The sequence below is a fragment of the Amblyomma americanum genome, chromosome 5, assembly GCF_052857255.1.
Source record: "Amblyomma americanum isolate KBUSLIRL-KWMA chromosome 5, ASM5285725v1, whole genome shotgun sequence".
Lineage (NCBI taxonomy): Eukaryota > Metazoa > Arthropoda > Arachnida > Ixodida > Ixodidae > Amblyomma > Amblyomma americanum.
Genome location: NC_135501.1, coordinates 14,956,814 through 14,969,630, shown reverse-complemented (window position 1 = coordinate 14,969,630; position 12,817 = coordinate 14,956,814). Strand labels below are relative to the sequence as shown.

At 47.1% G+C, this 12,817-nt stretch overlaps 1 protein-coding gene across 9 annotated transcripts in view; it reads left to right on the top strand.

Annotated features, from left to right (window-relative positions):
* The window catches only part of LOC144132304 (Kv channel-interacting protein 4-like), a 281,668-nt gene that overhangs the window by 162,175 nt on the left and 106,676 nt on the right, over nt 1-12,817 (top strand). For all 9 annotated transcript variants that reach the window (XR_013314769.1, XR_013314767.1, XR_013314772.1 and 6 more), the window contains one exon: nt 11,265-11,389. Coding sequence is in view for 2 of the 9 variants with exons in the window: in XM_077664615.1 (XP_077520741.1) it covers nt 11,265-11,389 (125 nt within the window). In the remaining 7 variants the exon portion in view is untranslated. The remainder of the gene's footprint in view (nt 1-11,264; nt 11,390-12,817) is intronic.

Sequence of the window (12,817 nt, the reverse complement as noted above, 5' to 3'; positions counted from 1 at the left end):
CAACATAGGTAATGTTTGTTAAAGCAGTCGTTCATTTGCCACCCATCAAAGCTTTTGAACCTTACTAATACGAACAAATTAAGAGAAAAATGGCCAATAAACAAGACCAGAACACTGGCCCAGTTTAAAAGATGTACGGGTCAACATGTTATACCAGCAAAATATCGTGGCATATGGAGCACACAAAAATTTATTACAGCGGTGTGCTATGACCAAAACACCTGGTATCGATACCGCTGTCTAGAGTACGCAGGTTTCATGGTTTTAGCTCGCCTGCCTGAGGAGTCGGCAGCACAGCAATGCTGCCATGAAAAAATATTTCATGTTTCCTCGTACTTATAACATTTGACGCGTAGTGTGCCACAACTGCACTGCGTAAGGAAGATTACATTATCTGCATGGCTTAACTATAACAATATGCAGCATTGAACATGTTTGTTTAAACTGTGTGCGTAAAAACTGTAAAAAATGAGAAACTAAAGAATAGACAACATAAACGCACTGATCCTTTCTGTACGTCCCACTTCAAGTTAAGGTACATTTAACTGTCAGTAAACTAGACATTTAAAAAAGTTCACACAGCGTATCTAACATTATGTCGCGCATCAGTGACACCTGGAAGAGGAGAAGGAAGCACTGTTTGCTTCATGGGCTTTGCGGCAAGAGTTCACAATTATGGCAACTGACTGTTCTGAGTACGAAGTTATTCAAATATTCAAAACGATGGAAAGACGGGCGAGTTGGTGATACATACTCAAGGAAAAATAGCGCAAAAGACGGGGACAAGTGAAGAACACAACAGGACCAGCGCTGGTCCTGTTGTGTTCTTCACTTGTCCCCGTCTTTTGCGCTATTTTTCCTTAATGCAAAACAGCTGAGTATGGAGTGCGGACCCTACCAATCTGATTGGTTACCTCTTTTTGTGTCAACTGTGGCTCAATAAGCTTAAATTTGGGATTTTGTACACACTGTATTAGGTAAAAGGCTGGCATCACAGCATTTTTGCCTCATCTGGCATCATGCGAGAAGTTTCGTAATATTATGGCATGTTACAGCTACTGCAATGAGGATTAACAATGAATCTACAAACTATCCATTTCATATATCCAATACATTTATTGAGTACTTCCACTCCGTAATTTCTTGTGGCAATAACGTCATCCAGCCAGTCATAACTGCTCGTAGTGCCGTGCCAATCGACGATATTAATATTAGTGAAGAAGGTATTTTGGAACCTAATATTGAAACATGACACGAAGAAGTCTGGAGGACCTGATGGCATCCGGAACTTGTTTTTGGTATGCTACTCATTATGGACCTGTCGATACCTTGCTGTAATATTTCGCGCGTCTCTAGCTTGCTGTACAGTTCCTATCTCCTGGAAAATGGCTCAAGTTGTCCCTTTATTCAAGAGCGGTGACAAGCAAACAATATCCAATTATAGACCAATCTCTGTAACCTCTCATGCATGTAAAATTTTAGAGCACATCATCTACAAACACATTATGGAATACTTGGAATCACATCATTCATTAACGAATGCTCAGCATGGCTTCAGACGCGGTTTCAGCACTTTGACACAACTTAATGAATTCACTCATGATATTTGCAATAACTTGGATGCGGGCAAACAAATAGACGCAATATTCATTGAATTTTCGAAGGCGTTTGATACAGTGATCCACTCGATACTAATGTATAAACTTAACGCCATCCTGAACAACCCCCGCCTTCTTAACTGGATTTCAAATTTTCTTTCTAATCGTTCTCAATTTGTGTCTTTCAACGGAAGTAATTCCAGAATAACAGACGTGCCCTCAGGAGTTCCAGAGGATTCTGTATTGGGTCCCTTGCTTTTCTTGTTTTTTTATTAACGACTTACCTTGTGACATCGCCTCTAACCTACGTCTGTATGCTGATCACTGCGTGTTATATCGCAAAATTACATGCCTCGGTGACCACTTACACCTTCAGAAATAATTCTCAGAATTTAGCTCTTGGTGCGACATATGGCAAATGACGATTAACATCCGCAAAACCGTTGTTATGACTTTCACTAACAGAACAGCACCTTCCGTACTTACTTACAAAACAAGCTATACACCTATCCAGAGCGTGAATCAATACAAATACCTTGGTCTTCTTTTTACACCGAACATGTCATGGTCCAAACATGTAGACTTAATAACCTCAAAGGCACTTACAAAGTTAGGATACCTGCGTCGCGCAATAAAAACAGCTCCTAGAGATACTAAACTACTAATGTACAAGTCGCTAATCCGTCCGCTACATGAATACGCCTCTCCTGTCTGGAACCCGCATAAACAATGCGAAATTAACCTAATCGAGGCAGTCCAGAAAAAAGCCATTCGCTTTATATACCACAGGTTTGATAGGGATTTCTCGCCTTCCACAGCACTTTCATCACTGGGCCTGCAACTGCTCTCAGCTCCAAGAAGGGCTGAGTCTTTAAAATTTCTGCATTGTATCGTTAACTCTTCTTGCCGGACCTCTTCAAATGATTATCTAATACCAACTAGAAATCACCACAGCCTAAATATCACTCTTTATTTTGCCCGTACGGACACTTTTAAGTACAGTTTCTTTCCGCGTGTAATCGAATGCTGGAATTCTTTACCTGGTTGTACGCGATCTTTTCCCTTAAAAGTATTTTTAGAGGCTATTGTTCTTGCATATGTTTTTCTTGCATATGTTTTTTTTCTCTACTCACATTTTCTCTGCTGTTCGCCATTGTTGTGCTCTTAGTTTCTCTACGTTGTTTTGTTTATACCCACTCTTGCAATAGCCCAATAGGGCTGCAGTATGTACAAATAAATAAATAAATAAATAAATAAATAAATAAATAAATAAATAAATAAATAAAAAATGACCTGACTTGCGTTACCTGGGTTGAAACAAAAAGCAGCAAAGCAACCGCAACGAGAATTAATTATCTTGGATACCTCTCAGATGACCGTGGATTCGAGCATCTGTAAGCAGTTGGAAATACTGTAGGTAGATATGATGGGTTTCTCGGGTCATTCAATTTTTCGCCATTCACGAAATGCTGGCTGCAGAGTCTGCTGTTTTTGGCAGGCTCTCAAGGGCTCTCATCTTTGCTAAATTCGCAAGAAGATGAAAGGAAACATACGGCAAAAATTAAGCTGCACGAAGTGTTAGTCAAAAATGAATCCAGGCGAATATATTTTTAAAACTGCCCACGAACTTACAAGCAGCTGCTTTCCAAACACATACAAACCAATGCGAAGCTAAAGCAAGGTGACCTGAAGTAAAAGACACAATCATGACATTATTTCCACTAAGAATGAAACCATCACAACGCTGTTACACGCGCGCGAATATGTCGACTTCATGCCAGCTAGAAAGCGCAATATTTACGCAAATACACGGAACGAATGATATTCCATAACAAGGCAAGAATTTGAGCCCCCTGTACAAAATCTAGAGCTAGTAGCATGCGCATGCAGTAGCAACGCTTCACAGCTCAATTGCGCGTAGCTAAACACACAGCTGCATAATGAATTCAGAAACTATCCAAAGCCATCTGTGAAACACGACGCGATCCGTGCTGCGTTCGCTTTGACAAAAAGCGCCGACCACAAGACCCTCCATTAGCTATCAGTTGAGCCAACTGAAAAAGCGAGCAAGTTTCTTTCGCATACAATGAAAGCATCAGTCAATATGAACTGACGATGCTTGGGAGGACATTTCATAGCTGCGCCATAAAAGCGCTGCAGTCAATGTTACAAAAGGAACGAGTCGAGAGTATCTAGCCCTCACTTTTTTCTCCGGATGGCAACGATTCACTGTTTTCTTCGCTCCCGTTCGTAAGGGCGGCCAGGAAATTTGTAGAAACGCGTTCCCGGGGAGTTTTTGTAGCTGTTGGAGCACCCCACTACACAACAGTTGTTTTTAGACATGATAGAGGCCCTAAGGGAAGCACATAAGCCGAGCGATCGCGATTTTCGTGCGCCACAACCTTCGACTGCGTAAGAACCCAAGGAGAAACGCCGCCGGAAGCCCCACGGGCGTTTCATGACGCCGACGACAGGTGGCGCAACCTCCGCAAAGCTCAGAGCGTATAGGCATCGTCGCACGCCGGGGACCACAGCGATAAACGGTAACTTCCGGAAAGTTGTGTGAAAGGCGCAGCAATGGAAGCGAAGTTGCGAATAAACCGTTTAAAGTAAAAGGACAGCCCTAGGCAGCTGCGCAGGTCTTTGATGTAAGTAGGTTAGTGAAAGGCAGCTACAGCACGAAGTTTGGCCGGGTCAGGACAAATGGCTTCCTTATGACAACGTGGCCTAAAATGGTCAGTTGACGCGCAGCAAAAGAGCAATTCATCAAGTTGAGCTGGAGGCCGGCGTCAGAGAGCCAGGTCAAAACATGCTTCAGGCGGTTTAGATGCGTGTCACAATCGGGGGAAGAGATTACAATGGCGTTGAGGTAGCATAGGCACATCTTCCACTTTAGGTTATGGAAAATGGTGGCCATCATTCTTTCGAAGGTCACAGCAGCATTACATAGGCCGAAAGCCATCACAGTAAATTCATAGGAGCCGTCGGCGTTAATAAAAGCCGTTTTGGGGCGATCGGTAGCTTCCATGGGGACCTGCGGGTACCCAGAACGTAATTCGAGGCGGTGTAAATTAAGCCGGCGGTAATCTCCACTGAAGCGTATGGCGCCATATTCATTTTCCACTAGGACAACAGCCGGGGCCCAGAGGCTACTCAGGGCTGAACGACGCCGTTTTGAGGCATTTCGCCGAGCTGCTCTTCAAGTCTGGCTCTTAGTTGCAGGGACACGGCGGGGGCGGGGCGTTGCCGCAGCGGCGCGTGAGCACCAGTTCCGATGTGATGGGTGACGGTGGAAGTTCGGCCCAAGGAATTTTGGTGAGAGTCGAAGGAATATCGGAATAGATGAAGGAGGGTGAGGAGCTGTGTTCTTTGCGGAGGAGGAAAATCTGCGTGGATGTAGCACAAGAACAATTCGGTAGAAGAGGGATCTGGATGAGAGGAGTGTGGGATAAATACGTTCATGGCTAGGTGGGGTGTATTGTCGGTCTCGCGGATGAGCAGAGATGCGATGGGTGGCACACTACCGAGGCATTCACCAAGGCGCAGACGGTAGGGCAGGAAGACGGGTTAGAGACCAAAAGTATTGAGAGGCCAGCGGACACAGTCAGTAAGGCGGATGACAGTGGAAGAAACTTGCGGCACGGAAAAGTATGAGCTGGAGGGAAGAGGACTGTGCCGTCGCTGAGAGCATCGCAAGTGAGGGGACCATGAACGGAAGTGCATGGGGTAATGTCGGTGTCTTTGGCGACGAGGGCTTTAACACAGGCAACAGAAGAAGTAGCTTACGACAAAGAATTGTGCAGAGAAGAGAATGCGACTTCTGCTCGACCACAGTTGATAATAGCATAATTGCGGGGAAGGAAATCCCAACCCAGAATAACAGAATGGAAACAGAAGGGCAGCACGACGAACTCTATCGCGTCGAAGAAGTCCTGAATCGCAACTAGAGCGGTACACGCTGCAGACGGCTTGTGTACTCAGCGCTGGCTGTGCTCAGCGATAGCCCATCAATCGGCGTCTTTACTTTCTTTAACGAGCGACAAAGCTTTTCGTCCTTAATAGAAATCGCAGCAACGGTGCCGTGACAGAAATGTCCCCAACAGAAACTTCGATAAGACTAGCAGGTGATATACGAGGCCTTTGAAAGTTCGACGGGGGCGCAGTTCTCGACTCGGGAACCGCGGCAGCTAGTTTTCCTCCTCAGTAGTATTCGGGCGACGTCGCATTGGAGAGACGGGAGCGGTGTGTGGTTAGAGGTGAATGGTCAGAGGAAAAAGGACGACTGGACGGCGGCTCAGCAGGCCCGGAGTGTTGACTTGTCGAAAGCCAGTACGCGGGAGCTGGAGAAGGTCCCTCGCAGGACGGCGGAACACTTCGGAGAAGGTCGTCTTGAAGACAGACCAAGTTTGGATGGCCACCTTCCGATACCACAGGTTAACCACGGGGGTGAGACAAAAATTACGTTATTTTGGTTTGTCGCACCGTCCCATTTGTTGTAAAGTCTCACCCGCTCGTTAATCGCGAGCCAATATTCGACATCCCACTCATCGGTCTCACTGAGGATGGCCGTGTCCAAACGAGAAGGGAGCCGGCGCCGGCGCAGGTAACAGCTGAGCCTCGTCGTCAGGCATCGTTGGTGTCAGGATATTACGGCTGCGGAGTTCCAGGGCTGTATCCAGCGCCAACGCGAAATGTAAGACGGGGTTTATTGAAAGAAAATGGGAAGACAGGAGCAGCGGTTAAAACAGTCTGAGGTCAGCCAGGTCGAGCCTAGGCGTCCGTGACGATAGCAAAACAGCTCAACCGCATGGCCATATTCGTCTTTGTCACGAATGTGCGTCTTCTACAAAGATGCGCGGCGAAATGAAGAAAAAATTCGAGCAAGGAGGAAATTGTCCCCACCCGGTTTCAAAGGGAAAGCTCCAATCCTCCATCCACCCATCCTGCACTGCAAGGATAAGTTCTCCATGTATTGGCTTTGGCAGTGTCGTTATTACAAGTGACAGTTTAAACTAATACGTGGTTGACAAAGGAGATTTCGCAGATAGCGTGAACGGACAATAAGAATAAACGGGAAATTGCATATTTTTAAAACTGCTTTTGGGCATGTATGTTGGCCCTAGAGCAAACCCTGAAGACTTTGGAAGCTCGCCATTGAGGAGGGTCTCCCGTGCCTCCAGGGCTAGGATCCATGGCCTGTACCCAATATTGCAAAGGCTCCTTGCCAACAGGGTTATCTGTTGCTAAAGCCGTCGTCATCGCATCGGTGTACGCGGCTGTAGCGACGCGTGTCCTTTCTTACTTTCTTTTCACAACTCTTGACTTTCATTCTCTGTGCACGTTGCAGCGAATGTAGCTTAACTCAACAGCGTGGACAAGCCCGTGCACTCCCTCCGCCCCCCCCCCCCCCCCAACACACACGCACGCAACAACGCACGCACGCACGCACCGGGCTCGAACTTGACCGCAGCGGCAGTAGCCCAAATACAAAAGCAGCCCACGCAACGGAACGCGTTACGGCTCTAAAAGATGACGTGAATATCGCTGACCATTATATTCAACCTAATATAAAAGCTAAGTAAACAGACAAATGGAACTCTATCTTGAAAACATCGCCGTCACAATCAAGGAACAGCATAAGTAAAGTTGTTCCACATCTCGTATATGTTAGTTCTAAGTCAGAAGTACGTGTATGTTAAAAAACAACTAAGCGACAGCGCTTCAAAAGCAAAGTCTAAGGAGGTAAAGATACTATCGCAAATGGAAATTTGTCATGGAGTTTTTAAACACTCCAGCCTCCAATTCCGTATCGACAGTAGTCAATAAAAACGTTCTTCTCTTTGATATTGTTGATATTGCTTACGTATTTAGTAACCCATTCTGCCATCACGCCAAAGAAAGTACGCAGCCATGTCTGTTGGCTTTTCTACCACGCACTCTATGTTCATGTTTCCTCCAGGCCGCCCGCCCTAAAGTATTTATGACAATAATAAGTAACCTAAAGAGGATCGGGCAGAGTTCAGATAAATTTATTCTTCGCATATTAGGGCTAGTAAAGGCAAAGTGTCTCACGTTCTGTGCCAAATATTTTCCTTTTTTTTTACTGGTGCTTTCCCTAGAATTCTGAAGCGGCAAAGGTAATTCCTGTATTAAAAAAGAGCTGTACAAAACCTGGTCTAATTACAACACGGCACTTTGTATTTTACCGTTTATAATCAAAATAGGATAAAAGCTTCTTGAAACACGCATAACCTTGTGCCGTTATACTATTATGCGTATATATATATATATATATATATATATATATATATATATATATATATATATATATATATATATATATATATATGTTTACTTTTTTATTATGTGTTGTGCTTAACAGTGGGATAATAATCCTTACATTATTCTATCGCTTAAAGAAAATTACTTATAAAGCAGCAGAAAAAACAACTATGCCGCCGGTGGGATCCGAACCCACGACCTCCGAATTCGCGTCCGGTGCTCTACCAACTGAGTACGGCGACGACTGTTCAATCTGCTGCTCTCGTGGGTATTAATGTTTGTTGGGTGTAAGCGAACCTTGAGAGTGTTCACCAGCGCCACCCTCGTCCATAGCGGCGGACGTAGCATGTCCTGTAATACCACGAAAGTGACGACGGCGTTGACGTTCCACGTCACGCTCGCGGTATTACAGGACGTGCTACGTCCGCCGCTATGGTCGAGGGTGGCGCTAGCGAACACTCTCACGGTTCGCGTACACCAAATAAACATAAATACCCACAACAGTAGCAGATTGGACAGCCGTCGCCGTAGCTTAGTTGGTAAGAGCACCGGGCGCGATATTCGGAGGTCGTGGGTTTGGATCCCACCTGGCGGCGTGGTTGTTTTTTCTGCTGCTTTTTAAGTAATTTTCTTTAATCGATTTATTAATCTAAGTAATATTATTTTACTGATTAGCAAAACACATTTAAAAAAAAAACGTTCCCCTATGCACCTTGGTTTCGGTGACTGTTGGCTCCCTTCATAAGTATATATATATATTAAGGAAGCAAACAGTCACCGAAACCAAGGTGCATAGGGGAATGTTTTCGATTTTTTTTAAATATCTATTGCCAATTAATTCGTTTAAAGAAAATTACTTATAAACCAGCAGAAAAAACAACCATGCCGCCGGTGGGATCCGAACCCGCAACCTCTGAATATCGCGTCCGGTGCTCTTACCAACTGAGCTACGGCGACGGCTGTCGAATCTGCTGCTTTTGTGGGTATTTATGTTTTGCGTGCAAGCGAACCTTGAGAGTGTTCACCAGCGCCACCCTCGTCCATAGCGGTGGACGTAGCACGTCCTGTAATACCGCAACTGTGACGTAGAACGTCATCTAACGGTGAGGGCGGAAACTGTGCGAGAGCCCTCTTATGCTACCTATGACATCAAGATTGCCAGAACCGAGACCCCCGTTAAGCTATTAGCAGACAAGGCAAATCACATGAGGGGCTCGTTGTCTAACGAGCTTTCATATCGGTTGTCGGTGATGTCTGAGTTCTCTATGGCAAGAATTGGACTAGTTGGTTGCTTCTTGTGCAGATAATCAGGCATTACCGGGTAACGAAATGGCGGAAAGATGCCATACTATTTCAGATGAGGCTAGATTATTTGTGACTATTTTTTAGCGCACGTTTTTCTGATGATGACGACGATGCCATGAGCGTTTCCATTTTTTCAGCTACTGCTAAATCTCAAGGCCTAGGAAACGCCAACTAAGCATAGTCAAGCTTAATATCATGTAGGGACAGGCCTTGCATTCAAAAGAAATTGAATAATTGGCCTGGATTTCCGACGTCTCCGCTGTGCAAAGAAAGAAAATCGCTTCTATTCAAAAAGATTTCCATGCAGGACCACAGGATGAGACAATTCAAAAGGAGAAACCAGCTGTGATGTCACCGGCCTCGTCGAGTGAACCCGCCGTCGTCAGGTCTAATTTTCCGGCCTAACTCGCCTCGTTCGGCGGAACAATGCGGCCGAGATGCCGGCGGTAACTGCGCGGTCGATGCTTATCAACTTAACGCGCTCGCTACGCGCCACGTAATATGTTTCCATGTGTGTGTTCGCAGCACCCGCTGGCACAGGTTCGAAGCGAAGGCGCCTTTCTTTACGTTCTCTTATTTTCCAGCTGACCATGTCCGACTCAACACTGCGTGACAAAGCACAGGACACTCGTGCGAGCACTGGTTATTGGCGTGGGACATTCTGGCGAGATAACGAGCCTGGCGCTCTCCGATAGGCGACCGGCGGCGAGAAGCGGAATCCGTCCCCGGTTTGCGTAGTGCTGCACCGAGAAGCGGCAATGCTCCAGTGGCTGCAGGGTTAGATAGGCGTGAGCGATGAATGTCCGGCTGCGAAGTCCAACCTGAGAGTAGCCTGCGTGAAGCTTTAAACAAGAGGCTGAAAGCATAAGCAAGGGGTACATTGAGTAAATGCTTCCACTAAATGCCCTGAAATCTGTTTATCGGTAAATTTACTGTGCGTGAAAGTTATTAACGTGGAAGTTGGCGCGGGGTTAACAACTTGTGTTGCGCGGGGCTAACGCTTGTGTTCCGCTGGTACCGTTTCAAGTACTCGTTTGGCTTATGGGGGTTTAACGTCCCAAAGCGACTCATGCTATGAGGGACGCCGTAGTGAAGGGCTCCGGAAATTTCGACCACCTGGGGTTCTTTAACGTGTAATGACATCCCACAGTACACGGACCTCTAGAATTCCGCCTCCAGCGAAATGCTACCGCCGTGACCGGGATCGAACCCGCGTTTTTCTGGTCAGCAGCCGAGCACTAAACCCAATGAGCCACGCCGGCGGCTGTTAAGCATGATTTTACCTCAAAATGCGCTTCAAGGGAATCCAGTCTTCTGGTAAACAAAGCTGAAGACACCGCTTGAAAACTAGCCTTGCCTTGTACTTACTTTAAAGCGGCGTTTTGATTAAAGTGATATTTACCCACACTGACGGCGCCCAGCTCCAAGGGTGCTGTGCGTCTCGAACGCTGCTGAGGATGTCGAAAGTTTCGGTGTACGAAGAAAGATATATAGACATCTCTGGCGGAGACGCGCTTGCGCTCTACATGGGAGCGCTAATGTACGCGACCAAATAACTGTAACAAATGAGAAAAAAATAAATGCGTATCTTGGTAAAAAGTTTCTATATGCTTGGTTTACAGCGCTACCTTGTCAGGTCAGTGTTCGTGACGAACTGCGCCGTGGGCCTGTTGTTCAACACTTATCACTGCTTCGCAATCACGTGCATGGTGTTGAAACTCTGCAAATAACCTGCCCGTCATGCTCAGCAGAATGGCACCTTGATGCACTCGGTAACGTCCATAGGGTAGTAAAGTCTCCACGCACGTTCTACGCACCACTTTGCGCCAAGCCAATGAAGATGCGCAAGGCTCAAAACCTCGCGGCTAAGTGCTTTCTTTTAACTTGCTTTTTACGCTTCTAAGTAACAACATAATATGTATGAATCCGTTCTATTAGTAATCGAACTATGAAAGTTGTGTTTTTGTGAGCATTTTTTCAGGAACTAAAACTATAATCAGCCCGCCTTCAAATCACGAACGAGCAAAATTTTTTGGAGAACCGTTCCTCAATTCTAAGACATTCTCGTTGTCTTTGCAGAAAAAGCCATCGATGACCTGGAGATGACTGTGGTTCGCTGCAAGCCCGAGACCATCAGTGCCCTCTGCAAGTCCACCAAATTCAGCAAGGACGAAATCAAAAGAATCTACCAGGGATTCAAACAGGTTCGACACCTTTTGCCATTCAACACTACCTGCCGTCATGCGGTTCTCGTTACGCCCTTGCGAAGGGAGCAGCGCTTTATGAGGCGCATACACTTTTTTATTGCGAAAGCAATACTACGCCAGGTCTAACCGCCCGTCGCGTATGCCGTACGCCAGAGCCGGCGCTGCGCTTGGCAGGTGGTGTGACGTGAGCTCTCTCCGTTGCTATGACAACGCGTGACGTCAACTTGTTTTCCGTCGCAGCTAGAAGGGAGCCGCTCGTCGCGTGTGCCGTCGCCCCTGAGCCGGCGCCCCGCCTACCAGGTGGTCTCTCCGTTGATATGACGACCTCCTCTCCTTGCGCTTGCTCTTTGGCGGCTTCACTGGGATATATAGCGGTGCGCTACGCGTTGGGTGATCAGTCTCGCCATGGAAGTTACCGACGAAGAGTCTAAATTTGAATCTAGTGGCTCTGCTGGTTCGGAACTGTTAAATTCTAACCAGAGTTAAAAAAATTACATGCTTGCTCCCCGCCGCACCTAGAAGGGAGCTGCTCGTCGCGTGTGCCGTGGCCCCCGAGCCGGCGCCGCGCCTATCAGGTGGTCTCTCCGTCGTTCATATGGCGACCTCCTCTCCTTGCGCTTGCTCTTTGGCGGCTTCACTGGGATATATAGCGGTGCGCTACGCGTTTGTTGATCAGTCTAGCCATAGAAGTTACCGATGAAGAGTCGATATCTGAATCTAGTTGCTCTACTGCTTCGGAACAGTTAAATTCTCAGCTTGCCACCCGCCGCACCTAGAAGGGAGCCGCTCGTCGCGTGTGCCGTGGCCCCCGAGCCGGCGCCGCGCCTAACAGGTGGTCTCTCCGTCGTTCATATGACGACCTCCTCTCCTTGCGCTCCCTCCTTGGCGACCTCACTGGGATATATAGCGGTGCGCTACGCGTTTGTTGATCAGTCTCGCCATAGAGGTTACCGATGAAGAGTCTATATCTGAATCTAGTTGCTCTACTGCTTCGGAACAGTTAAATTCTAAGCTTGCTCCCCGCCGCAGCTAGAAGGGAGCCGCTCGTCGCGTGTGCCGTGGCCCCCGAGCCGGCGCTGTTGTGACTTTGAGGTGGTCCCGTAACGCTTGACACCCGTTTTGTGACAGAGCGTTGCCAGCTCTCAGTCGATAGCGGACTCCGAGTCAGGCGTCGATGAGAACAACGAAAGGGATTTTATACATTATGTACAGAACATTATAGAGGACGAGATCGGCACAGGGGCCGAGAGCTAGCACGAACTTGACTGTTCTCGCACGGTGACGTCCGGCGAGGCTCCAACGCGTCACACATCACGCTCCACTCGGTAGCGGCACACTCAGCACCAGCTCGGAAGATCGGAGTCCGGAGTCTTCCCCATGCGGCAGCTTTGGGGCTTATATAGCCCCGAGAAACAGTCGTCACAC